Source organism: Coloeus monedula (genome assembly GCF_965178545.1).
Source record: "Coloeus monedula genome assembly, chromosome: 8".
Taxonomy (NCBI): domain Eukaryota; kingdom Metazoa; phylum Chordata; class Aves; order Passeriformes; family Corvidae; genus Coloeus; species Coloeus monedula.
Window position 1 is genome coordinate 26432260 of NC_138788.1, and position 27908 is coordinate 26460167.

A 27908-nucleotide genomic window follows, 5' to 3' on the forward strand; every position below is an offset into this window, starting at 1 on the left:
ACCTTTTGGGAGAAAGCTGAACATTAAATTTTTGTTCTAAAGAAGAAAGGAAAAAAACATTTTACAGCCACAACATAGCTGAATGGAAGATGCCCTCAGCCTTCAGCATCCACTAAAACTCTAGGTGAAGCTTGTAACCATGTCGTCAGAGCCTGTAGTCCTCTCTAAAGACAAAGGTAATGTAATTATGCAGTAGACAATATCAGCTGTGGGTTGATTTTACTGTGGTACCAACTGAACAGCTCCAGGTCTTGGGTTGTGGCCGTCACAGGAGAAGCTCCCCTGTAGCCAAGGTGCTGCTGTGGTGAGGACAAGGGGAACCTTCCCATCCCATATAGTCGTGGCTGCTTTTGTGGAGCAACTCACTGACTTGGGTGGCTCCAGGGTGGGCAGGGAGAAGAGGATCCACACATCTGGTAGTGGACAGGTGTGGTATTAACACAGGACTTTCTCTCTTCGGGCAAGCAAATGAGCCATGTGGGCATGTCCTGGGCATGTAGGAATAATTTGTATCTGTGGCACTGGTGCTCTGGGATATGGAGCTGTGCAGAGGCTCATCTCTGCTCAGCGGGCTGCAGCCACACAGGGCAGTCCCAGCTCACATGGGATGTGTTTGTATTGCAGCAGCTTTCAGAGGCCACACGTTCAGGCAGTGCCCCATGCTGGCAATTCACCAGTATGAACTGACCCTTCACAGGAGATCTGCCAGTGAAGTGTTTCCCTTTGCCCCATTTCTACCCTACCCCCCCGAGCTTGACTGGAACTTTTCACTGCTTTGAGCCACTGGGCTGAGTAAAGTGGTGGCTGCAGGCACCCACACAACTTACTGGGACGGTCAGGGACCAGTAAGACACCTACTCACCCTTCTGACTAGCTGCCTACTTGTCCACTTGCTCTAGGACTGTGCAAGAAGCTGCTCGCCCATCTTCTTTGCCTTCTCGAGTGCGGCTCTGACATGTTTTTATCCATGAGAATCCTAATTGCTTTAGGACAGTTGCATCCCACCACAGCAGGTCTGCTTGGGTGAGTGTCCATGCATGATGCAGCTTCTTTGCAGGTCCTGGATTCCGGGGTTGGCCACAGATTTCCTCTCTGGAAAGAGGAGGCTGGGGAAGCAAATGTAGGGCCAGCAGGTGTGAGGGAGGTCGCGGGGTGGCAATGGAAGGGAATAATGTCCCTGACCCTGCATCTGCCCCTGGGGGTCTGTGGTCCTGGGCATCCTTGTGCTGGGGCGGGGGTCGGGAGAGGCTCCGCGTGTCCCCACCTGTCGCGCCAGCGGTGGCTCAGCTGGGCGGGGCGGCGCGGCCCCCCCGGCGGAACAGCTGTGTCTCCATGGCGACGGGCGCGGCGGGGGGGCCGCGGTGCCGCCGCCCCGCCCCGCCGAGCCAGCGGCCGCGGAGCCGAGCGGGGCGGGGGGCCCGGCGGGCGGGACCGCGGCTCTCGGCGCCCTCGGAGCCGGCGCTGCCCTCCGCCCTCGCCGCCGCAGCCCCCGGGGACAGAGACCTTGCGCGGCGCCGCCCGGCCCGGCCCGGCTCGGATGCCGCCATGGGGAGCCGCTTCTCCAGCATCCCCGCGCTGCCCCGCGGCGGCCAGGGCCGCCTGCACCGCGCTCGCCACCACCGCCTCAAAGGTACGGCTCGGTCGGCACCCCCGGCACCCTGAGCGCCCCCGGCATTCCCAGCACCCTGAGCATCTCCGTCAGGACGGGCACGCGCGGTATCCCGGGGCACCTGAAGCACCGATGCAGCCCGGAGCGGGATGGGTGTCTGGACGCCCCGGGATGAGATGGGAACCCAGGCAGGACACAAATCCCGGGTACCGCAGGGACCCTAGTTTGGGATTAGATCCCTAGGTACACAGAGCACCCTGAGTACCCCACGCCGGGCAGGCATCCGGGACACCGTGGGGCTGGCTGGGCTCCCCGGGGTAGGATGGCTCCATGCCTGCCACCCCGAGCCCTCTCGCGGTGTGAGCCCCCCTGCCCTGCTCGCAGCACTGTCACTTCTTCCCCGGCAGTGCCCCAGCGGTGGCTGGTGAGCGCACGGATCGTTCCGGGGAGAGGTACCCTAGGAAAGCAAAGGACAACAATTCGGGGGAGTAAGACCACCAAGAGTCCCCGAGTGCTTACTGGTGAATGAAGGCTTTGCTTTGGTGTCTCTTCTGAGTGCTCCATGAATATGTGTGTGCATAGGACTGTCAGTCCTGTTTGGAGGAGGGCAGGGAGTGAGTATTTGGGGTTCCTTGTGCAGCTTGTATGGCTATTCTGTTCCTCCTAAGGGTACCACTCCTTTTCCGAACTCCTGGCGACCTGCTGGGACCAAATGGGATGGGGATGACTTCTGTAATGTGGACAGGAGAGCCTGCCAAAGGTCTCCTCTATCTCTGCTCTTTTTTATCCCCTTTTGCTGTAAGTTGGGAGGGTGGTAGCAGAAAATAGCCCATCGTTGATGAAAGCAATTTTCTTGGGCACACACTGTGTGTGTTCAGCACTACCTGGGTGCCTCTTCTCTAAGGTCATTTTCACAGCCAAAGGCTGTGGATGATGGGGCTAGAGGATGTCAAACATCTCTCTGTAAGCAGGGAATGAGGGAAGGTGCTGCTCCAACAGCCATTTCAGATTATAACTTGTTGCAGCTTCCTCTCTGTGTTGCAGAATTTGCAGCCACCAGCGTGGAAAATAGGGAAGCTGCTGTTCACCCTCATTTTTGCAGGCTTTTGGATACTTCTTTGGCATGGGCTAGAGGAGTGGAAATGGCTAATGATGAGCTGGGCAGCTGGTTGTTATACTGAAGGATTTTCTGATACTTGCATTATTCTTCTGTTGAATCTCTCTGCTCCCTTCATCTGTACTTGGGTTATTTGGAGCAGTTGTATGAACTGAGGGTGGTTTTATCATGGCTGTTTCAATGGTCATGCAAGGAGATGTTAGAAATGCTCATCGCTCTGTCGTGGACAAAGTCAGTGAGAAACTCAGCCCAAGCAATGGCTGTGCTTCAAATTAGGCTTGAAAGGAGGAGGATGCTGCATCCTAAACAGTGAGCCATCATCCTCTATCAGTACAAACATGAAGGCACACGCAATGCTGTAGTTGTTGGTATGGAATTGTAAACTGCCGGGGATGATTTGTCTCTTTAAGAATCATGCTGTCAGCTGGAAGTCTTTCTGGAGAAACCTTAAGCAGAGAAGAATTTATAAGCTGAAGCCAGAAGAGACACTGCCACTTAATCCATTAACACTGGCTTATGTGAGATTTAGAGGATGCTCTGTATGAATCACCTGATTTGGGGGGGGGGGGGGGGGGAGCAGTGAATTGTGTGTTAATGGCGTTTTGTTTCTATATTTCTTCATTTAATTTCCATGTTAATTAAATTTCTACCTGTGCTGAGGCAGCAAGCAGAAATATTCTGAAGATTGTAATGTAACAGAGCATTGAAATAATTTTTATTTGCAATAAAGAGTGAACAAGGCATTGTTGTAAAAACTAGGCAACTGCCAGGGACAATATGTGCCTTTTCTGTCTTTTTTGAAACCATACTGCCTCAGGTCCTACATTTAAATGCAGAATAAACAAGTCTGATTGCATTTGACAGGTTTCTGTAAAATGGACTCAAGGCATAGCAGTGAAAGTATGAATGTCACACAGTTTTGTTACATATCTGCCATTTATCATTTTGTAAAGTGTATTTTAGTTGAAGGTCCCCAGTTGTTCTTCCTTCAGTGTCTGGCTTAGTGTTAGGGATACTGAACTTTTACAAGTTGGTCACCATCTAATACTTTCTTACTCTGTGACCACCTCTTCCTGACCTGGTGCTGGGGGTGATTAGGGCTCATTTTTGCTTAAGAAGAAGCTATGATTGCATTGTTTCCCAAGGTGGTCTGTGGACTTTGAATTCAGTCCCTGTACCTTACGAGTTCATCTCTTCTAAGTAAGAAGTAAGACCTCTGCACATGGTAGAGCTGTTGCCCACTTGTGCTGAAAATTTTTACACCTTTCTGTTAGTCCTGCTAAAAATGGTCACCTTTAGTTACATAAATCTTCTGAAGACCATGTGATACTTTTGGTGGTGTTGAAGGCATAACACAGAAATCTCATGAAGATTGACATGGCTGGCAGAATATTTGCTTTGCTTTAGATGGTCGTGCAAGAGGAGGAAAGAACCCGACTTGATTCTCAGGCTTCGGCTGCAGTTTTAAAACCAGGTAACTGCAATAGGCAGGTCTTTATGAAGTAAAGCTGGGACCCCTGGCTGATGATTTTAGACTTGCTTTTGAGTAAGGTAATACTTTAAAATCTGTTATGTCCAGCCCTTTATAAAAGCACTTCACATAACTGTTCACTAGGAGCCACTAGACTTGAGGACTTTGGAATTACCTATTCCAAACCAGTGTGTCATATCTGGATTATGAATCCAGATTTTGGTGCCATAGTTGTGCCTATAGGCTTTGGCTGTTTTGGAGACAGTGAAAACTGAACTCCTCCAGGACTGCAGGTGATCTGATGCCGTGGTCCTGATATGGCTGTTAACCTTGAGGTCCTGGCCAGTGATGGAAGGAGGTTTTCACTTGGTGATATCGTGATGGGGAGGTTGAGGTGAGATTATTTTCAGAATTCCTGTGAGTATTTCCCTTCCCATAACCCAGATGTAGTTTGTCAGGGGTGACAGAAGGTGATCCTTTGTGTACTTTCATAATGCTGAGCAAAAGATTATGATTATCTGGTAACAATCTCCTTGAGGATGCAGCCAGATAAACTCCAGGAAATTTTTGCTGTCCACCCTCTCTGAAATATGGTTTGTGATAACTATCAAACAAGGTGTGTATGGCTGTTTGGAGGGGAGCCAAGTGGGAAAACTCCAGCTGTATTTAATCTCCTGAATTCTGAGATGAAAAAGATCAGCCTTCTCATCAGTGGCTCTGTGTACTATTTATTTACTTGTGTTGGGGCAGTCTGGCTTGAACTGTTCCAACCAAGGAGACTTCTATTATTTCTCAAGAGATGCATCCTCAGTTCAACCTGTCTCCCTGCCCCAAGGTTCTTCCAAGATAGTCTATTCAATTTCCTCTCTTAACTATTTTTTCTAATCCTGTTGTAGCTCATTAACTTCCCCTCCTTGCCTAGTGTTACATCTTTCCGATCTCTAGCTTTTGCATTCCTTCGTTAGGTACTGCTCAACCTTGCTAGAAGTGTTTAACTCTTCCTACTGAGATGTGTGGGCTGTGTGCCCTGTTTGGGCTGTGGTGTAGTTCCCAGACGTGCCGGTCTAGGATGCTAGAAATGAAGTTTTTGTAGTCCTTGGGTTAGAAGTGAGACACAGGACTTGTATGCCATCTCCTGTGCTCCATGGAGATGCAGCTCTTTATCCTTACTTGTCTCTGTGTCCTCAGCTTCAAGAAGGCTTAGCCATTGCTGTAGACAGCAGATCAATATTACATTGTAAAAGCTAAGAAGTATTACTGTCTTCTCTCTTAAGTTCTCTCCTCCAGCCTCCTACTCAGGTTTAGTGCTCCTTCCTGAGCCCCCTGTTGCCTTGAAAGGTAGATTTGCAGGGTGAGTGGCAGCAAGCAGGATTTCTTCCTGTTGATTTTTCTCCTAGGTCAATGCACCTATGATATTTATGCAAAAGAATGCATGCACAGTATTACAGAAACAGCCCCACTGCCAGGGAGCCTCTTTTCAGCAGTGGCTGATTACTCATGGGTTATTCTTTTTTATTTGTATAACAGCGGCATCCGGAGGCTCCCATCAAGATCTTAGTCATGTTGTGCTGGGTGCTCCCATGGTTGCCTGTACTTATTGCTCATTCATCCAGATAGCTTTTACTCATGGGTCTGGGTGATGTCTGTAGGATGATCTGGGGTTTGTACCTTCAGAGTATCACATGAAGCAGACTGGCACCTCAGCAGAACAGTTCTTAGTCTGTTCTTTTGCTGGGACACCTGCAGAGTCAGCAGTGGTTTGCTGGAAGGTGTTACCACCTCTCTGGCTGCAGCCCCCAGATTGGCAGCCTGTTGTGCAGCACCTGACCAAGAAGGCAGAGGCTTTCCTGCTTTCCCTGGCCCACGGAGGGTACCAGTGAGGATTACACAGTCTTTGCCTGCATTTTTGCAGTCGCTGTTCCAAACATTATATCCCACTGACACATAAATATGTCAGACTTTTCTCCCATTTCACTGGTGCTTTTTAAGCTTCTGAAATACACGTGGAAGATAGATAGTAATCTGGCTGGTGCAGGTATTTCAATAATTGTATGTTGTTGAAAGACTGTCCTGCTGCCAGCTCCATTTTGTGCACTCACTAGATGAAACTAAGGGGGGAGTAAAAGGTTATCAGCAACAGATGGTCATAGAGGTTAGAAGTTGGGGTGCATTACAAGCATTTTTAGGCATCACAAGCAGTGCACTGGGGGGATACCAACAGTGATACTGTGAGATAACCTCAGCTCCCATCGCTGTCATAATTGGTTCTTCTTTGAAGCATTATTTTATTTTCTTCCAGCCTTACAGAGTCAGAAGTTTCATCATTCAAGGCTTGGAAGGATGCCTCCTGCTTCCTGCCCTTCTGCTTTTACTCTGTCCCGGGTATGCTTGTCTCCCTCTGACCTGTCAGTGTGTCTGGGTTGTAGGTATAAAGTTTTTCCTGCCTGAGGCTCTCAGGTTTATATGACCTTCTCCCAAGCACTAGATTTTTTCCCAAGCTACTGAACTTAGATTTATTGCATTTAAACTGCCTAAATTGCTCAGTGTTCCAAACACAGCAATTTATTGATCTTACTTTTCCTTTCCCATTGTCTGTTTCATAAGGTGATGAAGCCTGTTGGTGGAGCAGGTACTGCTGCAGGTTTTCACAAATTTCCCAGGAAATTATGTGGTTTCTTGCCCATGGGTGATTCTCTCTATTTCTCAAGTGCAAGAAAGGCTACTTTTGAAAACCAGTAGGAACCAAGACATCAGTTGGATGATTGAGCTAAAAATATTAATGCCAGGCTCAGTAGTAATTTAAAAAAGCAAATTAAATACTAGAAATTATAAGGGAAGCCAAACAGAGGAAAATAGGCACCATTAATAGATTGCTGTGTAAATGTGTATACTATGTGTAGTTCTGGTTCTTCCCCTTCCAAAATCTCAGGAAAGATACAGAAAAACTGGAAAAGATTCAGAGGCAACGAGGATGGTCATAAGCGTGGATTAATTTCATATAAGGAGTGATTGAATAAACTAGGACTCTTGTCTCTGGAAAAAGGGACAACTAGGATGGAAATAAAGAAGAGGCAGAGCTCAACTCTTCAATGTCTCTTTATGTACAAGAATTAGGAGGATATCAAATGAACAAAATGTGACTGTAGCCATCTGCAGTAGGTAGTTGCTCAGTAGAGCTCATTTTTGATGGATGCTATGGATGCTAAAATGGGTTCAATTTTAAGGGAGATTGGAGGAAGTCATGAAAGAAGAATCCTTTGAAGTTTGTGACAGACAAAGACCACACATTTCCTCTTCTTATTTTGACTTCCAAAGAGTGTCTTCCTAAGGCTACCTGTGTTTAGCTGATAAGGACAGTGCTGAAATGAGAACTTAAAACTTCAATGAAAAGTGCAGCTGGGTTTTTCAGGCATTGCAGTGGTAGATGGAGGGATAGAGCCTGCTCTGGTGTTGGCTGGTCTCTAGCTAGATCCGTCCTCTTTATCATGAGTATCCCTGCCCGGTTGTTAACAGAGTGGTTCATTGCCATGTCAGTGTCAAGTCACACACAGAACATCCAGCCTTTATTTGGGAGGTGGAAGAGATTGTGACTGGGTCCCTGTACCTTTTTTGGGTGTGACTGTGTCTCCTGCACACTGTGATTTTGACAAATACAGTTGCTTTTCCATTTGTGGGCTCTTTTTGAGTAAGAGAAAGCAGGTTCTCTCTGCTTACAGTGACCTCCCAATGGCAGAAGCCTAAGTAGCTCCCGCTTCCTTTGGTTTCCTAGACTGTTGAAATAGCAGGTTTTAGGGATATTCCCATATATGGGAAGATTTCTAATACAGGGGCTTGCAAGATTTCCGATTTGGCAGCTGTTCTTACCTACTGCTGCTAGGATAATTGCAGGAACCAGCTACTTCAGCGTGGCTGAAATTGTTGCCTGTGGCAAGTATGTAAGTACATGTTGTTTTACTTACAGTGTGGCTTTTACTTCATGGTGGCTACTTATTTCAAGCTGGGGATCCACACGTGTTCTGACTTGGTCTGCCTTGAAATTTTAGGACATCTGCGTAATCCAGCTCTGAGCTGTCTCAAGGAGTGGGATCTACAACACTTGCATGTCAGGATTGTCTCCATCTAGACATGGTTGATCTAAGATTAACCTTAATCACAGCAGTGTGCAGGTGCTCAGTGCTGTGCTGTGAACTGCCAAATCTCAAAGTAGTTTCTCACTTTAATCACAGCACCGTGCAGGTGCTCACTTTTGTGCCTCAAATACCAAAATAGTTTTGGGGATGAGAGTTGAATTTTAACTGGAAGTTAGGGTCTAACAGTGGTTAAAGCTTCTGCTGTGAGTGCGAGGTATCCATGAGTCTGGGCTACCTTTCAGCCTGGCTAACCAGGGCATTGCTAAGCTGAGTGGCTGGAGAGGAGGGCAGACACTTGGATACTTACTCATACTAAGATCTGGGCTGATGCAAAACTGTGGTTAAAATTGAGGTGGGGATAGCTTTTCATCTCCATTTGTTCATGGGGAGCTCGAGATGGTGCTAGGTCATGTTTACACTCTTGGTTATTTGGCCTTTCAAGTACAGGATTAAAATAGGATTTTGTTTTAAAATTATAGGGCAGAGGATGCCATGATGGTCTTATGTTTATACAATCCTCCATTAGTCCACCTCAGTTCAACATTTTGCTGGGGCATAGAGAAAGAATCTCAGCTCTCAGAAAACTGTCAGGTTAAACTGTAGGGCTGTTTCATGCAAAATTTTGAAAAGTAAATATTAATAGTTCTTTTCCAGCCTCAGAGATAAAATGCCATGGAAGGTTTTTTAGTTTCAAAAACCCCACTTCATGTAAACTTTTTTTTTAAAAAAAAACCCCAATAATAACATTTTAATAAAAATGAATTCTAAAGTACAGACATGGCTTGTGGAGTCTCCCTCCTCTATTGTTCCTTTGTATTCAGTGTTTGAGTTTCACACTGATAACACTGACACTTCCAGATGTTCCTGCATGGGTGTAGGCAGGGATTCCCGATTGATTTAATCTCATAATTTTTATGGTATGACCACAACACTTCCTGTGTCTAGCACCAGGGCTTGGGAAGCAGTGACTGGGGTGCTGTGTAATTAACTGCTGCCACTGTCAATAGCTAGAAGTGGGTTAGCGAAGAGAGAGCCTGGAGCCTTCTGAAGAGACAAAGGACAGATAAGGCAAGCAGATATAGACACAGAACTTATTTACCATCCAGGTTCCATATTTTCATCAGAAGGTTAGTTCAAATCTCCTCCTTAGGGGGTATCTCTTTAATATAGCATTAATTGTATTGGTATTACTCATGCTTTCTTTGATTTGGGTAACTGGTGCCATTGTTTTTCTAAATATCTATCTATCTTGCAAGATCATTTCTGTCTGTGATGAATGCCTATTTTTTATACTTAACAAGTATTTACTAGGCAGGAAGGGAAGCGTTGGTTCCTATAGAAATATTGAGTCATAGAAGACAGGACACAAGTATCTGTAAATGTTGCAAACAGAATCTGTGTCTTACGTGAGTGAGTGAGTCACTTCAATAGATGTGACAGAAAATGGAAAAGAGAAAATGTTCCTCACTAATTGATTATGTTCATCAAATACAGAAAGAGGAGAAGTAGTTGAAATGTACTTTCTTTATTAAAAAATGCAGTAAAAGCATAATGAAGAACCTGGGTTACCTCTGATGTTAGTACTGGATTTCTGCATTCCTACTCCCATTTCTGTATATCATTCAGTGTTTCTGTTTTAATGGTATGACCCCTCAACAATCACATCCTTAACAAGCATGAGATAAAAAAAAGGTGCAAAAAGTTCTCCCTAATTAAAACCATTAATACTTTTTTTTAATAAGGTTTAGAGTTGAGATGCTAAGAGATAAGCACTGACAGCTGAGAGTTTTGCTCCTCTGCTTGAAATCTTCCTTGCATTAGTTGTGGAAGAAAGTTCTTACCATCTGCTGGGTGGAGATCATCTGGTGCTCTGTGCATTTCCTCTGGATAGTTGTTCTCAGGCCCTACAGGTTGTGTACTGGAGGGCTTAGCAGAGAGGTTAAAAGTAGCTTAAGGTTTCAAGCAGAGAAGTCGTGCTGGTGGGACCTGTAGCAGTGAATGCAGTGAGCTCTGGTTGCTCCTGCCCACACAAAGTGTTTTTGGTGGCTGAGCAGACTCTGTCAGTCTCCTGTTGTCAGTCCAACATGAAGCCCAGGAGGAGAAATTACAGATTGATGGGTGGGAGCAGTGACTGAGGGTGAACTCCCAATTTGGCAATGTTAATGCTACATCCATTATTAATAACCCCACTGCAAAAGAAAAAATGCTTTGCTGCAAACGAAGCTGTGACACGGGGAAGTAGCAGGCAAAATTAAAATTTTATACTTGCTGTGGTCTTACAATAAAGGTCTTGTGATACACATCCAGCAATGCTGCTATAAATAGTCTCGTTATCTAATCTTCCAGCTCCTCATATGACAGAAGATTACAAGTAAGAAAACAGTTTGGTGTAGCTTTTAGCTGTTTTCCCACTGCTTCCCTTGCTCCTGCTGGAGCATTATTACTGTGTCCCTTGTAATTCATATGGAGACAGCATTATTCAGAAGTACAGAATGTCACTAGGAGGAGGAGAGTTCAGAGAAAACCCAGAAGATTTATGACAGTTTAGATAAGGCCATGGAGGAACTGACATGAGGGAAGTAATGACAATTTGCAGTCTAGCAGCATTTCTGAGGGAGTGCTGAGAACTTCTTCATGCCAACTTCATCGGGTCAGATACAGAGCAGAGCATGCTTTAATAAGGTGTTCTACATGCTTGATTGCAGAGGGAACCCTTTTGCTAATAAATAATCCAGACACACCGAGCTCTGCCCACATGGGTCTAGGACCCGATCCAAAACCAACAGAAAGTCCTTAGAAAATTTCACAGAGGCACAGCTAGCACAGAGAAAGCCTCTTTTTTCCTTTTGATCTTATGTCTCATGGGAGAAGGAGGAGCTGGTTGGTAGGCAGGGAGGTTCCTTTCCTCCCCTCTCTGTGCCTTGCTGGTAATGCAAATCCTCATTTCTGACCTTTCCTTGGAGATCCCCCTGGCCTGTTTCACATGGGGTATCTGAAGCCAGCGAGGAGCGCTGGGTCCTGGGAAAAGCTCCCCTGGAGCAGGGGCAGCTAAAAAGGACCTTCTGCAGCCTGTGTGTGTGGACACAAATAACCTTTTCCACAGAGGACTGAAGATCACTTTCTGAGCTGTCGCAGAGTTTTCTTATGTGGCCATAGGAGGAGGCATGAGGGAGTATGGCTGTTGTAGAGCTGGAGCCCCATGAGACTTGAACCATCCTCTTTTTGCTATATGAGAGGAGTTAGGAAGACTGGGTGTTTGTTCACACCCCAGCACAGCTCACCTGCTGCAGGGTGTCTTCCCTACCACGTGGCTTGGAGGCAGCTCTCCACCAGCACCCTGCTGGCACATGTCCAGCCACCTCAGTGGAGCATGGTGGTGGGCACACGTGTTCTACAGCCATGGCCAACTGCAGAAATCTTCTTCTGTGCCTTTATCACACCTTCTCATGGAGGAGCTAAAGCAATGATAAAACTTGAGGAACTGAACCTCACCACAGCTGTTGCAGGGAGGGAAGAAAGAGCTTGTGTCATCCCCTCATCCTGAAATAGGCTGACCTGGAGCCTGATACTGCTAGGAAATTCTTTACCAGTCCAGATGCTGGTATTCCATCTTAAATTCCCAGACATAAGCAATTACAAGCGCTGGCAGGTGAAATGCTCTCTGGACATGGGCTTTCGTGTGCTGCAGCCTGTTTAGCAGGAAGGAGTTACCTTCCTGTGGTTAGAGTCTGTAGGCAGATCAAATTTCCTGTTGGAACAGAGGGTTTATATATAGTAAAATGCTCCCAGGTGTGCTTTTTAGTAGTGCTTCTGGGCTAAAGCAAGGATTTATTAATAAGAGGCACCCAAACCATATTACCCACTGCAGCAGAGCTGGAACAGGGTGCTTTTGCTCTGATTCAGGGAGCTGACTGAATTCAGTGACAGGTGCCAAGTATTTATGTCCTTGCCTAAGTTTATCTTGTAAATTTGAAAGTGTTAAAAGCAAGAGTTATTTTTTTGAATAAACATATTAAATAGTGATGCAGAGTTCCATCTGGGTGTTGGTGGGATGGTATTTTATTGTTACGTGTCGTTGACCAAAATGTACTGCTTAGACCATCAGAACAGAAAACTTTGGGGGTAATGCGTTGCTCTAGATTTGCATCAGAATACTGGAGCTCAAAGAACCCAGTGGCTTTGCTTGTGACATTGCTTAGTATCATGGAGAACACAGTCAAATTATATTTATTGTATATGTACAATAAATATAATACCTTGTCACACAATTGTAATACTTCCTGTAAAGTTTCTGACAGTTGTCCATGTTTCTACATTAATGTGTTTGTGTGCAGGGGGGCTATTTGAATTTTATGTTTTTTATTATAGTGACAAATGTCCAAACTCTAGAGAAGCTGTTAATTGCCTTGGAAACCATTGCCACCCCACCTCTTGGTTGCTCACTCTCCCTCCTACCAGTAGTCTTTTGAGCTTCTGTATTTAATTTATTCTGTAACATCACCTAAAATAGCCCCTGGTCTTTATTTTTGTTTATAGCTAGTAACTTATAGTTTAAAATTATTTCTAGTTTATTATCATCTCCTTAATGAGTATTTTACCATTTTATTTAGGGTAAACCAAGTAATTATTATTTAGCTGTGTAATTTTTCCATGGGCCATCTTGAAGCCCTTGAATGGTGACTCTTTACAGATGAACCAAGACTCAGGGTGAGGATGAACAGCTGACCCATAAACTCCAGGCAAGTTGTCGCATTTCCAGTGCCTCTGAGCCATCTTGTGCCTCAAAAATTAATGCTACTTACAAATTGCCTTCTGCTGTGCTCCATCAAATGCTAAGATGCTGTAATTATTTATGACAGTTAAAATCTCCTGATGCATTCAAATAAAAGCCAAACATATAGGGAAAACGTCCTGTGGAGGAAGGTTGCAGCATGAAAGATGGCTTGTTTTGATTGCAGGTCACATTGAGGGGCAAGCTAGAAATACATGTAAGAGATGGAGACCTAGATGTGGTAGATTTTTAGGGGAAACTCCATTGCTGCTGTCATTGGACTATTTTCAGGTGTTTGGATGAGTGAATGACCCAAATATAGTTTAAGCCTGTGACTATTCCATTTTAATAGCAATGCAAATGCAGTAGGTGAAGGCTAAGAGCGCTGCATCTAATTTAGCAGTGTTGCTTTAGCAACATTGTGCAAGATGCAAATAGTCTCCTTGGTAACACTTCCTAAGTGTCATTAGATAAGCCATGGTTATAAACACGGAAGCAGATCAGAAGGAGAGACATGCTCTTGTGCTGTGCCTTTTTATAGCCCCAGACATCACGATTAGCAGGATGGCAAGAGGAGAGAGGAAAGCTGTTCTGGGGCTCGTAGCGCTTGTGAGCATTTGTATGTTGTGCTTTGGAGAACCACACTGAAGGTGATGGGGTTTTCTGACTTGGTTTAAATAAAAACCTTTAAATAAAGGTTTTAAATAAAGGGAGGTGGTTGTTCCTGCCCTGCCTGGTTGTCACAGACATACATTTAGTGTTCTCATTCCTCTTCAGCAGATGCAGATTGCAGATGTTAACACTTCTTCCCTCTAATGGTTGGGAAGGGAAAAGGAAAGGAGACCCCAGAGCTCAATGTGAGTGTGACTCTCCTGTGTTCACCCTGGAAGGAATGTGGATGTTGAGGTGGTGGTGGAGGATCTGCTTCTGGGCTGGGATTAAGTACAGGATCTGCTCCCCTTCTGCTGATCGTGTCCTGTTCCACTGTCATTGCCAGTGGATTACCTCTTCAGAACTAGATTTGGCTTTCTCTGTTGAATTCCAAAGACCCTTTCCTAGGGATCAGCAACAGAGTAGAGATGAAAGTGAGAAGTAGGGTTAATTAGTGCTCAAAACCAGGGCAGCTGTTTCTGCTGTTGGCATTGCCATATAGAAAAGAGTAATGAATTAAGGCAGAATCCCACTGGTCAATGCCTGAGGAATTCATCCAAGGAGTGTGAGTGCCTGATGATGTCAACTGGAGCACATGAAAGACATGTGGAAGGAGCCAAGTCCACAAGAGCATCAAAACAGGTTTATTCTGGTTTGGGATGAAAGTCTGAAAGGGCAGATGGTTTATTTTATCATGAGCTTGACCCTGTGTTGGTAGAGGCAGACAACTGGTGGACCTTTGCATTTTTTTGGAAATCCTCTGAACCAAATCTAAGCCAGACCCTTTCAGCAATACCCCTCCTGATCCGTAACCTTCAGGTCCATACACGAATCCATTGACTGGAGACTGGCCAGTCCAATATCCTCTTTTCATTTCAGTGGTGTGTAGCACTTTGCAATTTAGATACATGGCAGAAGACCTACTGCAATTTTCCCCATTCTAATAGAAAAATGAATTAAAATATCAGTAGTCTCTTTTTACAAGGAAAACTCAGAATAAGAAAAAACAAAACAACCATTCTCCACAGCCTTTTTTTGCTCCCTAATCCTCTTGGAATTTATCCATCTTTGTATCACTCATATCTCATGGTCTCTGTTGTAAAAGTCAATGCTGATTAATGAGACCTTGGCCCTCTGTGTAGCTGAGTAACAATCCCAGGTTTGTTTGTGAGATGGGTGGCCTTCCATCTCCCCAGGGGATGGCACTGGGGCTGTTAGCCTTGTGTGTGACAAGCTGCAGGAGGCAAAGTCTGAAACACCTCTCCACCTCTGGAGTGTCAAAAGATGCAGGTGAAGCTCTCCTAAGATGGGTGAGAGAAATGTTTCCTAAACCTTTTAGAGATTAAAATGGAATTTCTGGGGTCCACTTACTGAACTGCCTGCATCCCATGGATGTAGGCATCCACGGATGAATCCCATCCCATGCCATCCCATCCCATGCCATCCCATCCCTGTGCTGTGCTCCTGAGACCCCAGTGGAAGGCACTTGTGAGTTTTCTGCTTTGAGAAGGAAACATTGGAGTCATTGGACCACAGGATGCCATTCCAGTCCTAAGGCAAAACATTGCTGCTTTCCCTGTGCAGCGTAACAGGCTTCATGCACTGGATCATGGGACTGATGTGAAGGTGAAGTTTGATTCTGCATCCAAATTGTTCTGCAGCAGAGGATTTGAGTAGCTGTTCCTCACCACCATGGTCTGTGGCTTAGTAGAACATGAGAATTTGGACAAATTACTCTGCTAAGTGGTAGCTCAGCCCTCAACCTGCCCTTCTCTCTGCTGTATGCAGAATGGAGCATTTCTCCCCAGGACAGCCAAGTTACTGTATTTCTGCCGCATGTCATTTGGAGTCCTTAACCATTTGTAAGGCATAGTGTTTTAAACCAGTTTGATATAGGAAAATTACTTCTGTTGCAGAGAGAAGGGTTGTAGCTCATGCTTCCTGGTGAGAATCAAAAGGCAGGAGGGCTAGGTTTTTTTCTGCATGCCCTCTCATGGCACTTTAGGGTCTCCAAGTAAAAATGTGGGGGGGGGGGGCAAGAACAGACCTAAAGCCTCTCCTTGTCTTTGCATAACACACATGTCTCTGTGGCTCTTCACTGAGCTCTGTTTTTGCAAAACCAAACATTAAGCTATCCGTGATGATTTAGACCTGATTCTAACTTGGTCTAGCTGGAGAGCTGGGTGGCGTTTTGTACCCAAAACCACCATAAAATTCAGAACACCATCTGGGACATTAGCACTTTCTCGTTGGTCACAGCCCAGGGTGGAGTTCAGCTGAGACCCAGTTTCCATGACAGGTAGGACCACAGCAGCTCATCCAGGTGTGTGCAGTCCTTTTTCACCTGTGGGGCTCTCAGCTGGGTACACTGGCCCTGCCCATTCCCTGCGTGGTTGCTGCAGCCACACTGCAGCCTTGCTGTGAGCCAGCTCAGGCATTTCTACCCTTGCACTGCAGTCTCATCCTGAACAGCACCTCTGCACGACGCTAGCTCCTTGCCCATTTGGCAGAAGGAACGATGCTTTTGTATTCCCTGCCCTGCCCTTTTGTATTCCCTGCAGCACCTGGGTTTTCCTTGGAGATCTCCCACTCATACATGGAGCCTGCCTCTCTTCCTGGGGCTGATGGAGCACAGAGCCCGATGGTGAGGCTGTGAGCCAGAAATCCCAGTCTCACCTCGCGCACCTGAGACCAGAGGGCTCGTGCCATTGTACAGTTGCAAACTCCCTCAAATCAGTGTTTCAATACAAGCAAGGCAGTTCTGGCTTTTCTGAGACTTTGTGGGGTTTTTTTTTTGTTCATAGTGGGAATCAGGGGTTCCACACCTAGTTGTGGCTTTGTAACCCTCAAGGAAATCCCTTCTTTTCTCTCTTGATCAGTTGATGCTGTGGTTTTGCCATGCAGCCTTGGTTAGAGGTGGGGGAGCAGTGTGGGGCCACACTGTGGCTCTGACAAGGGACGCTCAGTCCCGTTGGGGCAGTGACAGACATTGCTCCCCAGCTCCTCACCCGCACTGCTCCTGTCCCCTGTGCCCTGGCTGCCCTGTATCTGCCAGCCAGGCTCCTCCAGGCAGCCACAGAGGGCCAGATGTGCCCCTTGCCCACCTCCTGGCAATGGGGGTGGTCTGTAGATGAGGACTGAAGTGTGTCCCCACAACAGGATGGCATCCCAGTGCCCAATCCAGCCAAGAGGCTCTTCTCTCTAACCCGCCTGTCCCGATCTCCAGCTCTCGCTTTGCTGCCTGTTTCTGTGAAAACACTCCTTTTCGATTTTCTTCACAAAAAATTAGAGCAGACCACAGCCAAGAATCCTTCCCAAGTAGCTGGTACAGCCCCAGGGCAGCTCCCCCTTTGACACAGAAGTCCCTCATTCAGTATTCACCTCTGAGGACAGCTGACTTTTGGCCACTCTCTGCTTGCTCAGAAAGGCGTGTTCTCTGTTGCTTGTTGGGCGCTTCCTCTGCAGCTGGGAGCTGCTTTCACAGCATGCAGGGACCTGCCCTGTCTTGGACTGTCACCCTTCTCTGTTATTTTTATATTTTTAGTGGCCTTTCTTGTGCAATAACATGAACTATCTTTTCTTTTTTTTTTTTTTTTTTTGATAAGCATCTTCCTAGCAGAATATTAATGCATATAATTAAGATAGTATTTGGCTCTTGAATCACACTGTTCATCCTGAAATTGTCTTAATTACACAGCTGCTCCTCTAGAATGAAGCTCTCTTTGTTTAAAAGCTTAAATATGGAAAAAGGGACAAAATTTCTTCCTCCAAGGAGAAAACCTCCATTTCACATTTCTGGCTATGCTGGAATCAGTGGCTTCTCTATTTTAAGGAAGGGGAGAAATCAAGGGAATAATAATGCTGATTTTTGTTTTAATCCTCTACTCAGAGTAAACCATAAACTCTCTTGATTTATTTTGTTGGGGTTTTTTTCTTTTCTGCATTATTGAAGGTAAAAAGCTTGAGGATCTTGTGTTCTTTGAGTTGGTTCATATGCGATTCCTCTGGTTTTCCACTCTCTCTGACATCTTGAAACTCAGGCATCCCTAACAGCCAGATGAAATCTATCAGATAAGGCACCTGCTTTACACCAGCTTCCAGTTTGTGAAGCATAAACCTAGCTTTGACATGAGCCTTAACCTCTTAGTGTTACAATAACATGTTAAAAAACGCCTCAGACAAGTCTATGGACTTACTTCAGCCTTCTGCAAGGCAGCTGAGAAGTTATGTTCAATTTGCTGTCAATTCTTCTGCTTTAAACATTGCTGCTGTAAACTATCAGCCTCTCCTGTGAGTACATTTGTGTTTGGAATGATATGGTAAATCAGATTATAGCTGTCCTTTATTAACTCTGATGCACAAGATTTCAGCAGTGGAGGTTTGATTCAGAGAAGATGAATGAGGATAGTTAAAGTCAAATATAAATAGAGCTCATTAAAAAACAAACAAACCAGCCTCTGTTTCATTATGTGACTCTTAATTGTACCATGAGTGTAGAAGTAGCTCTCATTAAAGTCTCCTGGCAGCCGCCTTCTTTTCATCTCCTTCTGCAAACTCGCTCACAAACTCCTAGGATTTCCTGGGGACATGAACCCAATTTGCACCTTGGAATGGGACACAAAGGGACAAAGCAAACAAAAGAAGCCTGTGTGCATGTGCACACAACAAAATGAACATAGCCTTGCCTGCCCATCTGCATCTGTGCAGGCTACCACCACTCACCTGCACCTACGACCCCTTTCCTACCCTCTCAGCAGCACCCTGTCCTCACCTGGCTGGGCTAAACCAGAGGAGGCCTCTGATTTCTGCTCCTCTGCCCAGTGCCTCAGCTGGGGTTTGTGCTGTGCATGCTGGTGCTGCTGTGGAGCCAGCTCCACGTTCCCCGGGCACACAGCTGCAGTGGGAACACAGCGTGGTGGGGTCAGCATCAAACCCCACCTGCTGGGGGGAAGCAGCCTCTCTGTGCCCCCTTGACCACCACAGCAAAGCCCAGCATCGCCTATAAAATGACAATAAGCTCCTTATTGCTGAGTGCAGTCTGTGGGGGGGCTGCTGCCATTCGCTCGGCACAGACACAAGAAGAGCTTAGAGTCTGCCTTGCACACCCGCCATCCCTGTGTGGGTGGGTTTGTTCATTTCTGGTGGGTTTTTAAGTACATATGTTTTGGGGGAAGAGAGAAAGTAAAAAAGCAGTGATGGAGTCAGAGTATGGAATAAACCCAGCTTTGGTAGCAAAATACAGTGTATAGCAGTCTGTGCTGAAGAAGGAAAGATTGCTGAATGGTGCCCAATGCTTCCAGTTCAGTAATGTACCGTCAACCATTACCTTCAATGAAGCTTCTGCTATTGCCTTAATGAACAGGACATGCTGCCTTTCTGATATCCTGAGTGCAAAGGTACAGTGAATGGGAAAGGAGTCTTGGAAAGGCTACTGGGCAGTGTTTGAAAGGAAGACCTGTAATTCTGGAAAAAGAATCTACTTTTCAAGCAGAGTTAAAACATGTTTTCTTTTAAAAAGAGTCTATTAAAGACTCTGTGAGTCTTATTGCTGCTCATGCAATAGCACAAGTTGAAGATTAATACTCTTCTTGAGGGAATAAAATTGCAATATCTCTTGAGCAAATCTATTCCCACATGGACGAGTAAGCTCAGAAGCAAACAGCAGCTTTATGATATTTACGACTGTACTCCTGGATCACGTGTGGAGCCTGCAAGGGTCCTGGCAGTATCAGTTGCACTTTTCTCATGGTTTCCTGCTGCAGTGCAATCCCACTGTTATCATAAACTCAGTCCCAGCATTAATAGTGCTGGGACCATGAGGTCATGCTGTCATTGGTATTTTAAAGCAATGCATCAGCTACTCCTGCTCCCTGTAAGCTTAACTGGCGTGATGCCTGAGTGCCCATCACAGGGGCTCCTACTGTTCCAACTTTATGTGGAAAACCATTCCAAAGTTTTAATTAATTTTAATTCATAATCACAGAGCAATTTGGTGTGTGCAGATGGAAATCAGTAGACAAGTGTTAGTATTTTTATGTATACATATGTTTTACAAAAAGAGTTGCAGTTTACTCAGAACCTGGGCTGGACTGTGACTGTTTAATTACTGTTCACACAGAAGTAATTTGCATAGTGTTAATTTCTGAAATCAATGCATTCCAGTCCAGTAAATATTTAATGCTTCCATCTGCCATTTTTAAGTTAGTTCCCAACCCTGCTAGATGAAGTCTGTGAAACAGTTATCTGCTGTTGACATAAAGAAGGGTTTTGAGATCCAGCTTTCATGGAAACCTAGAAGAAAGCAGCTTCCTGAACCCAGTTTTATTCTCTTTATTAGGTTAAATATGGATAACACTGCATGTAGAGACATGTTCATAGCAGGCAGACCAGTGTAGGATTGCATCTTAATTTTATGAGGCAGTATACATTGAGTCTTCCCTAGTAAGACTATGGCTGCAGGTCATAGGTTTGAATTTTGGGAGGAATCTAGTTGGAGCATGCAGTATCTTTTCCACTGGGGATAGCCTAATGAAGCAAAGGGCATGGTGGCCATTCCAAGGAGCAAAGAGGAGGTGAAACCCCTGTCCCTGCCCAGACAGGAGGGAGCACGCGGGGCCACGCAGGCAGCCGGGGGTTCCGTGGGTTGTGGTGGGATCTTGACCTCACTCTCTGCAAAACTGGATGTGGCAAAACCTGTCTCCTTCTGGCTGTGTGACAGACTGTTTAATTACTGATATACATGGAGGATTTGGAGCTCTGTGGATGGGAATGCCCTGTGCCAATGCAAATGTCACTGCTCGTGGTACAACACAGGGGCCTCAATGATTAGTTCTGTTTTACTGTTTTTCTAGTACAATTATGTTTAATTCATGTGTTGTTTCATCAAAGTGTCTGTCACTCAGGGTACGGCCTCATCTTCTTAAATAGCTGGATATAAAATTACAATGTGTTCCTCCAGTGAGACTGTATTTCCAGAATATCATCACAGCTTTATGATGACACAGGGCTTTCTGTTTAGCTGAATGGATACACTGAAGCATCATTTTAAAAAATCAAAATCTCTTGAGCTTGGATCATTGGACTTGTGCCATATCCCATACTGGGTTACCCTGAATCAGCATAATAAAGAACTTTTGACTTTAAGATTTCTTGCTGGGTCAGGGTGGACCAGTAATTGCATGGGCAGTTGTGAAGCAAAGCACAAAGCGAAACAGGGCTGATTTTCAGGAGATGTTCTTTCTTTGAGCCCTTCCCCAGCCTAGTGGCAGCTTCCAGGGATTATTTGAAAAGCAGTGGACTTGTATGAATGACCCTCGTGTCCCTGTGCTGCCTAAAGCTCCTGGAGGAGCCTGGAGGAGCATTGCTGCCAGCACCAAATGCTTTAAATACCAGATTCCAAAGTGCCAGTGAGGGCTGCTGTGAGATGGGTGGAAGCCTGTGCCTGTAAATATGAATCTGTAGTTTAGATAATGGTTTTAGCAATGCATTCAAATTATTGCCCAAAGCTATTCCCTGTTGTGCTCTTGCATGTGAAAAGACCAACCCAGTCTAAGTCTAATGGGACCCTAATGAAATTGTTTCCTGTAGTTTTATGCTGTGCAGCTGGATGTAATGATTCCAGCTAATGCACCAGGGACATGCTACTGCAAAGTTCTTATTGCACTTGATGAGGCTGCTGCAGCAGTGGATGCATGGCTGTGGGGATGGGGAGATGTGTCAGTCAATCTATAATGAGACTTCTGGATTGAAAAATTTTGCTGGATTATGGAACAAGCTTTGAAATTGCTACTGTAATGGGCTCCCCTTGTGTAACCAGGTACTACGGTCTCTTTTTGGCTTTCATGTGGGTGGTGATGTACCAGAAAGGAAGGAAAAAAGAGAAGCACGGGAAATAGTGTTGGAAGCATGATTTGCAGTATTGCTTTGGTACAAGTCCGTATGTTTTATTTGGAGCTGGCTTTTAAACTTTGTGGGGCAGGTGCTGAATGGTGCTCCATGGTTTGATTAACCAGCATCTAACCTTGGGAAATCTCCAGCAGCTGTAAACAAATATTAAATGAAGTAATCATTTGGCTAATGGCCGTTCCTCTACTGCCAGTAAAGTGTTATCCTGGGCAGTTTTATTGCTGCTTTTATCCAGTTTCCTGAGGGAGCCAGGACCACTGCAGTCAGGTGAAGTGCAGGGGGACAGGAACCATCTCTCTGTTACTCTAGATTTGGATGTGTGCATAGTGGTGGGCCACTCCCAAAGAGTGTGAGGAACTTTCTGTCCCCATTATCTCCTTTGCAGCAATCTCTGCAGGAGAACAGTGTCTGAACACTGCAGAAATCTGCTTGGTAAAGTAAGACAGCATGGTCTACTTGTCACAGCAGGGCTTAGTGGAGATAAATCCTTGTACTTGATGTTCCCAGTTCTCCTGTGCAGATACCAAGGCGTTTCACCTCTCTGCACCTCAAAATACCTGTATGTAGGGATAAAGAAAGGAGAGACTTAGAGATGCATTGCTGTTGTTGTGGTATAATTCTAACCAGAGACAAGCTGCAGGAAAGAGCTGGCAGTTCCCAGTTCCTGCTGCTGTCATTAAGACCCAAATTAGTGACTCTTCTGAATTCAGAGGAGGTTGGAAGTGGTCAGTGTTGGGTTTGCTGTGGGCCCCCATTTTACAATTGGTGACCACTCAAGAAAATATTTTTCCCTGAAAAACAATTCCTTTACCCCCCACATCTTATTTTGAAAAGTTAGTTTTCATTTGCATCCCTGAATGGACTTGCTGTGCCATGTGATGTGTCCTGAGGCGAGGGATGGGGCGGGATGGTCTGGCCAGGGAGAGAAGCCAAGCCATCCTGTGTGGAAGGATCGTCTCATGTGGCTTTGCTGAAAGTTAAACTTTTTTGGGGGGATTGTACTGAAGACTGAAGGCATGTCTGAACTGAGGGTGGGGGCTGTCATTTGACCAGCTTGTTGCCTTAATTTGGTGAGCTTTTGAACAATTTAGGGAAGATTCTTCTCCTGCTGAGACCTCTTCTGCTCCCTGTGCAAGCAGGTTCTTCCTGGAGATGACAGCATGTGCACTGACTTGCAGGGCTGTCCCTTGTAGGCTCCTGAAGGCCAATTTCCCAGGGCTGTGATCCTCACATTTTTGTGAACAAAGAGTACAGGGATTCAGCAGAAGAAACCAACAAAGCAGCCATGTTGTAGTGTTTCCATCCATGTTTCTCTGCCACTGGAATGTCTCTCTTGTCTTGCACAGAGGCCAGGCAAGATGCTGGGTTTATGGAACAGTGGGATACTTGCAAGACAGTACTTTGCCTCTTCGTCATCTCACAGCAGAAGCCTGATTGTGCCGCCTCTGTGAGCTTCAGTCTAAGATCTTGCTTCCAAAGACCATATTAGTATTCTGTAAAGAAAACAGCAGTGTTGTCTTCATTGAGTCAGCTCAAAGGACTAGTGTAGGTTGGCTGTTGTAGGAGATAAAATGGCTGCTGGAAAAACAATAAGCATTCTTCAAAAAACCTTATGTTCTGCTTTGAATTATTTAGGTTCAAAAAATAAGTTGGTTTAAATGGGTGGAGGCTGGTCCAGGATAGCAGTGCTGTGAGAGCCAGCAGCCCCTCAAGCCTGCAGGGTGAGATCCCTGCATACAACTTGACTCCTGTGGTTTCCTGCAGGGCAGCCAGCACAGAAAGAACCTTGTAAAAGAGAGAAGGAAAGACAAGCTGGGGAATAACAACACTTCCATAATACTGCACTTTCTGGGTATCAGAGTAATTCTGTGATACAGGAATTTAATAGTGCAAGTCTGTCTGATAACCGTTTTGGTAAATAATAATAAAAGAGCTGTGACAGTTCAGCTCTAGCATGACTAATGTACTGAGAAAAATACACCAGCACAGAAAGTTCCTTTCTGCCATTTGTCATGTGTGCAGATGTCACTGGCTGATGTTTGGGCCCATGCAAAAGGACCAGCAAACACACACCTTGGGGTCTGTTTTAAGCTTTGTTAAAATACCCTGTTTCTATATCCTGAACATCTGTGCTTGACGCATTTCACCTCCTTCCCACCTTTAATGTGGGGATTGCCTCTCTAGCAGTCAGTGAGATGGCAGCCCAGGCAATCTATTTCTCCTTTACTACATTAATAGCATTTGCTAGTGTTAAGAGACCTCTGCAGCCCTGGACAGCAGTAATGGTTAGTGTGTTTTTTTATCTAATGACTAAGAGAAGCCAGAGGTAGGTGATAAACCTGGCTAAGCATCAAGTGGTGAACGACAGGGCTTGCCTCTGAGCAGGTGGGAAATGACAGGTTCTTTGCTGTGCCTTCCTGAACTTCCCAGGCATACCTTATGGCATTAAAAGCTTGGAATAGTTTTGTTTTGGGTGGAGTTAATTGGAATGGGCTGCTGAGTTATCTCTTTCAATCTGCATATTAATGCCACCTCACACTCTTCTTCCTTTTCCATCCAGTCTGAGAGCAGAGGGAGGAGGAGGTTCCCTGGTGGCCTCTGTGTGGCAGAGGTGGGTGTTGAAGCTCTGAGACCTGGCTCCTCTCCCCTCAGTGCAGTAACTGCTGTGAAATGCTGCCTTCCACTAACATGTTTGATTTGCATTTGCCTCCTTTGATTGCTGAGGTATCTCATCTCTTTTTTTTCCTGGAGAGACACTGATGTTCTTGTGTGACTAGCTCAGGAGAGGTCTACCTTTAGCAGCAAGGAGGTATTGGGAGCTCTGCTTTTAACTGCAAGTATGCAGTTTCTCATCCATAGCCCAGATGAATTGTCAGCTGTATTTTGATTTAAATAATTCTTCCTAGGACAAAGAATACAACATAAAGGCTAACTTGGCTCTCATTTACTTGGACGAGCACAGGCTCTGGCTTTTAAAGTGTTAATAACCAGCGTTGTTGAAGTTTATCTTGCAGTAAGCTGGGAGCCCCATCTAGGATTATGGTCCATGTGCTCTGGGGCAGTAAGAAATATATAGGCTCTGCCTTGGACAATGTGTACCCTTTTTAAAATGGTTTCCTACAGATCTTTATGATTTGCCTGTCAAGCCTTTGGTGAGCTCTGTGTTTAAAGAGACATAAGTGCCCAAAAATTCAGCTTCATTCTTCTTTCTTTTTGTTTGTTGTATTTAAAGCAAAACTAAATTAATTAAAATGGCCACTTGAGTAAGGTAATGTTATTTCCAGCTTTCTAAGAAAGTGTTGGAAAGGAAAAGTGCAAACCTTTGCTAGATTTGGCAGCTTCCTTGGAAACTCTATCCTTGTGTGAGAGTGCATTAAAAATAATGCTCTCTGGCAGCTCTTTTGGAGCCTGGAAGATTAAAGGTAGTAACCAGCTCTGTATCACGGGCATCTTACAGTAAATCAGAAATCACAAGTATCTTAGACTTACTACTCAAACTCATGGGGAGGAAAGCAGCTGGTCACACTTAATTTTAATGATGTTTCAGTATTGCATGTTTTTCCTTTTCCCCCAAGCCCCATGATAAGATTTGTGCTTTCAGACGATAATGGAGGATGAGCCTCACTATGGCTCTCTGGTGGACAGTTCCTGTGTGTTAAGTTTGCTTGGAGCTTCTTTGCTGATGCTTGCTGCTATATTGTCTCTTCAGCTGGGACTTCAGCCAAGTTTGTAAGCAGAGACGAGGCTCAGCCTCTGAGTTTGGACCTAGCTCTTGAGTTTTCTCACTTGGCCAGCTGCCAATGGGCCAAGTGTTGGATACCAGCTATACCATCTCTGCTAATAAATCACACTGTCTCAGGTGTTAAAAATGGGTTTCTAAATTTAGGATACCAAAGAAAGTGGTAGCTGCTATCCATTGTGAAAACAGATTTATCCTGCCCCCAGCTGTCAGTAGTTAGAGAACGTGTGCTGTTGGAAAACGTAATGTTTTTTTTTCCTTTATGCTTCTTTCCCTTTTTGCATAAAGACTTACCCATTCAATGCTTATCACAGTGCAAGAGTATTAGTAAACATAAGCTTGTTGATAGTTGGCATTCTGATGCTTGACTGGAGGGAAGATCTACAACTTAAAAGGGGATTGGAATAATAAACCCCCAAGTGTAACCTATGCTTGGGAAATAGCAATGGTTGCTGTTAGCCTGGAGGGTGTTGGGTTTTTTGCTTAGCAGTGAAATGAGATCCTTGAATGAGAACTGTATAATTGCACCAGAGCTTTGTGTCTGGGATTGTGGCTCCTGTTCCTTTTCAGTGTGATGTGTGACCTGAAGAATTGCTTTGCTAAGGACACTGAGAGGTGGTGAATTTACAGCTATCTTTACCTACAAGTTCTCCCTTTGATTCCCTCAAGCATAAGAATCAGTCACATTACCTCTGCTGCAGACAGCATAATTTCTCTGTTTTTTAACTCTTTGTTATCCTAATGAGCAATGATAGTTATTCAACAGTAGCATCCTCTCAAAAAGAAAAAAAATTCCTTTTCTCACTTTGCACAAAGGTTGTACATTAAGGAGAGCTGGATGTGTGACTCTGGAGAGGAGGATGAAGGCACAAATATTGGCTTGACAAAGCTGTGCATGCAGTGATTCAGTGAAATGCACCCTCCAAGTCTTCAGCTCTTGATCCTCTTGGGATCTTCACAGGGGTTTAATGTTGCTCCCTTTTCTCTTGCCCAGACATCCTGCTTTGATTTCAGTGCTTTCAGCTTGAAGCCCTTTCTCTGCCCTTCACATCAGTGGGGCAAGGTAAGTGTTTTGTGCAGCTGTAACCTCCTGAGGAACGGCACCGTGATCTTTTCCCGTTGTCTTCCCACACAGCTGTATGTGCATGACTGTGTCAGTGCTCTCTTTTCCCACCCTCTGTCACCCCACTGCCTGGTTAAGTAGAGCCCCTGTGAGTCGGTGACTCACTGCAGAGCCTCTCAGCATTATAAAACCCCTCACAAAACCAATCTGCAAAGTAATCTTTCTTTTCCACCAATTTTCTAATTTACTTTCTAGGGCTCTGGCTTTGCTCGCAGGTGGGCTGAGAAGCCCGTGGCCACCTGCATGGGACAGAGCTGTCAGGTTGCTTTTGCTTCAGCAGCCTCTAGTGGGGAGAGTAATGTGGTTACAGCCGGGGCAGGAGTCCTCCTGTGCTATCACTTTCCTGGCTTTGTAGACCACCCAGGGGAGCTATTTAGTGTCTGGAGTTTGAGATGAGCTCTTCTTTAATCCGTGTTATAAGCAAAAGCTGATGAGTAGGAGAAAAGGCTATTTTTTTTTTTCCTCACGAGGTCAATATGTTTTTGTTTTCCTTTGTATTTTAAATGTGTAGGAAATAAAACTATCTAGAGGTGAATGAGTCACTTTCATGAGTCACCAATAGTGGGAAGAGGGGTTTTAATATTTGCAAATCAGAAGCAAAAAGTACAGGCTGTTCCCTGCTTGGTGTGAGACAGAAAGTAATGGACAATTTAAAAAAGCTGTTTTCTCCCCAAAAGAATAATATGAATCAGGTTTCAGACTCTCCAGCATCTGGGGGTGAATGGCTGCCACCCCTCCTGGCACTGTGGTCCCACTGGTCCCTTGACTTGACTGCAGCCAGAGGTACTTCTTATCTTGTGGCTTTTCCAAACCTTGAGACTTCTGTCCCACGCTGCCGGTGGCTTTCTTGGTGTGAGTTTGGGCTTCCCTCTCCACTGCTTGTTTGTTGCACAGTTTCTCCTTTATAATATGAGACCTTTGCTAGATACTTAAAACATACAAAGAGCCAGACTCTGTGCCTTCAGCAGCCCCTTTTGTCCCCCACAGAACAACGATTGGGCAAACACAGGCAAGAGCAGCAGGAGGGGATGATGAGCAAAGGTGGGAAATCATGCCCTGGCCATGGTGGGATCTCTCTCAAATGCCTGGTTGGTGGTGCCTAAGCGTGAAACCACCCGACTCTGACTCGTCTCTCCAAGGCTTGTGGGCCGTGACTCAGCCTAAGAGGAGGAGGAGGAGGATGTGCAGGGCCTTCCTCCCGTGTCCGCCAGCTGTCACTGTTGCTGCGCACACCCGGATGGCCGGTGCCTTCTGTCTGGCTGGGATTTACAGCTGCCCCAAAGCACCGAGCTTGTTTGGCTCATCCGTGGTGTTGAGAGTGTTTATCCTCATCGTAACAACCTGTTCCTGAAGCCGCAACTTTAATTGCCTACTAAAAGGCTCTGTGAGAGC

At 45.4% G+C, this 27908-nt stretch overlaps 1 protein-coding gene across 1 annotated transcript in view; it reads left to right on the top strand.

Annotated features, from left to right (window-relative positions):
* Positions 1-1545: 1545 nt before the first annotated feature.
* The window catches only part of NEURL1 (neuralized E3 ubiquitin protein ligase 1), a gene marked incomplete at both ends in the record, with an annotated part of 142389 nt that continues 116026 nt past the window's right edge, over positions 1546-27908 (top strand). Inside the window, one exon of the mRNA XM_082285839.1 lies at positions 1546-1630. Coding sequence (XP_082141965.1) covers positions 1546-1630 — 85 coding nt within the window. The remainder of the gene's footprint in view (positions 1631-27908) is intronic.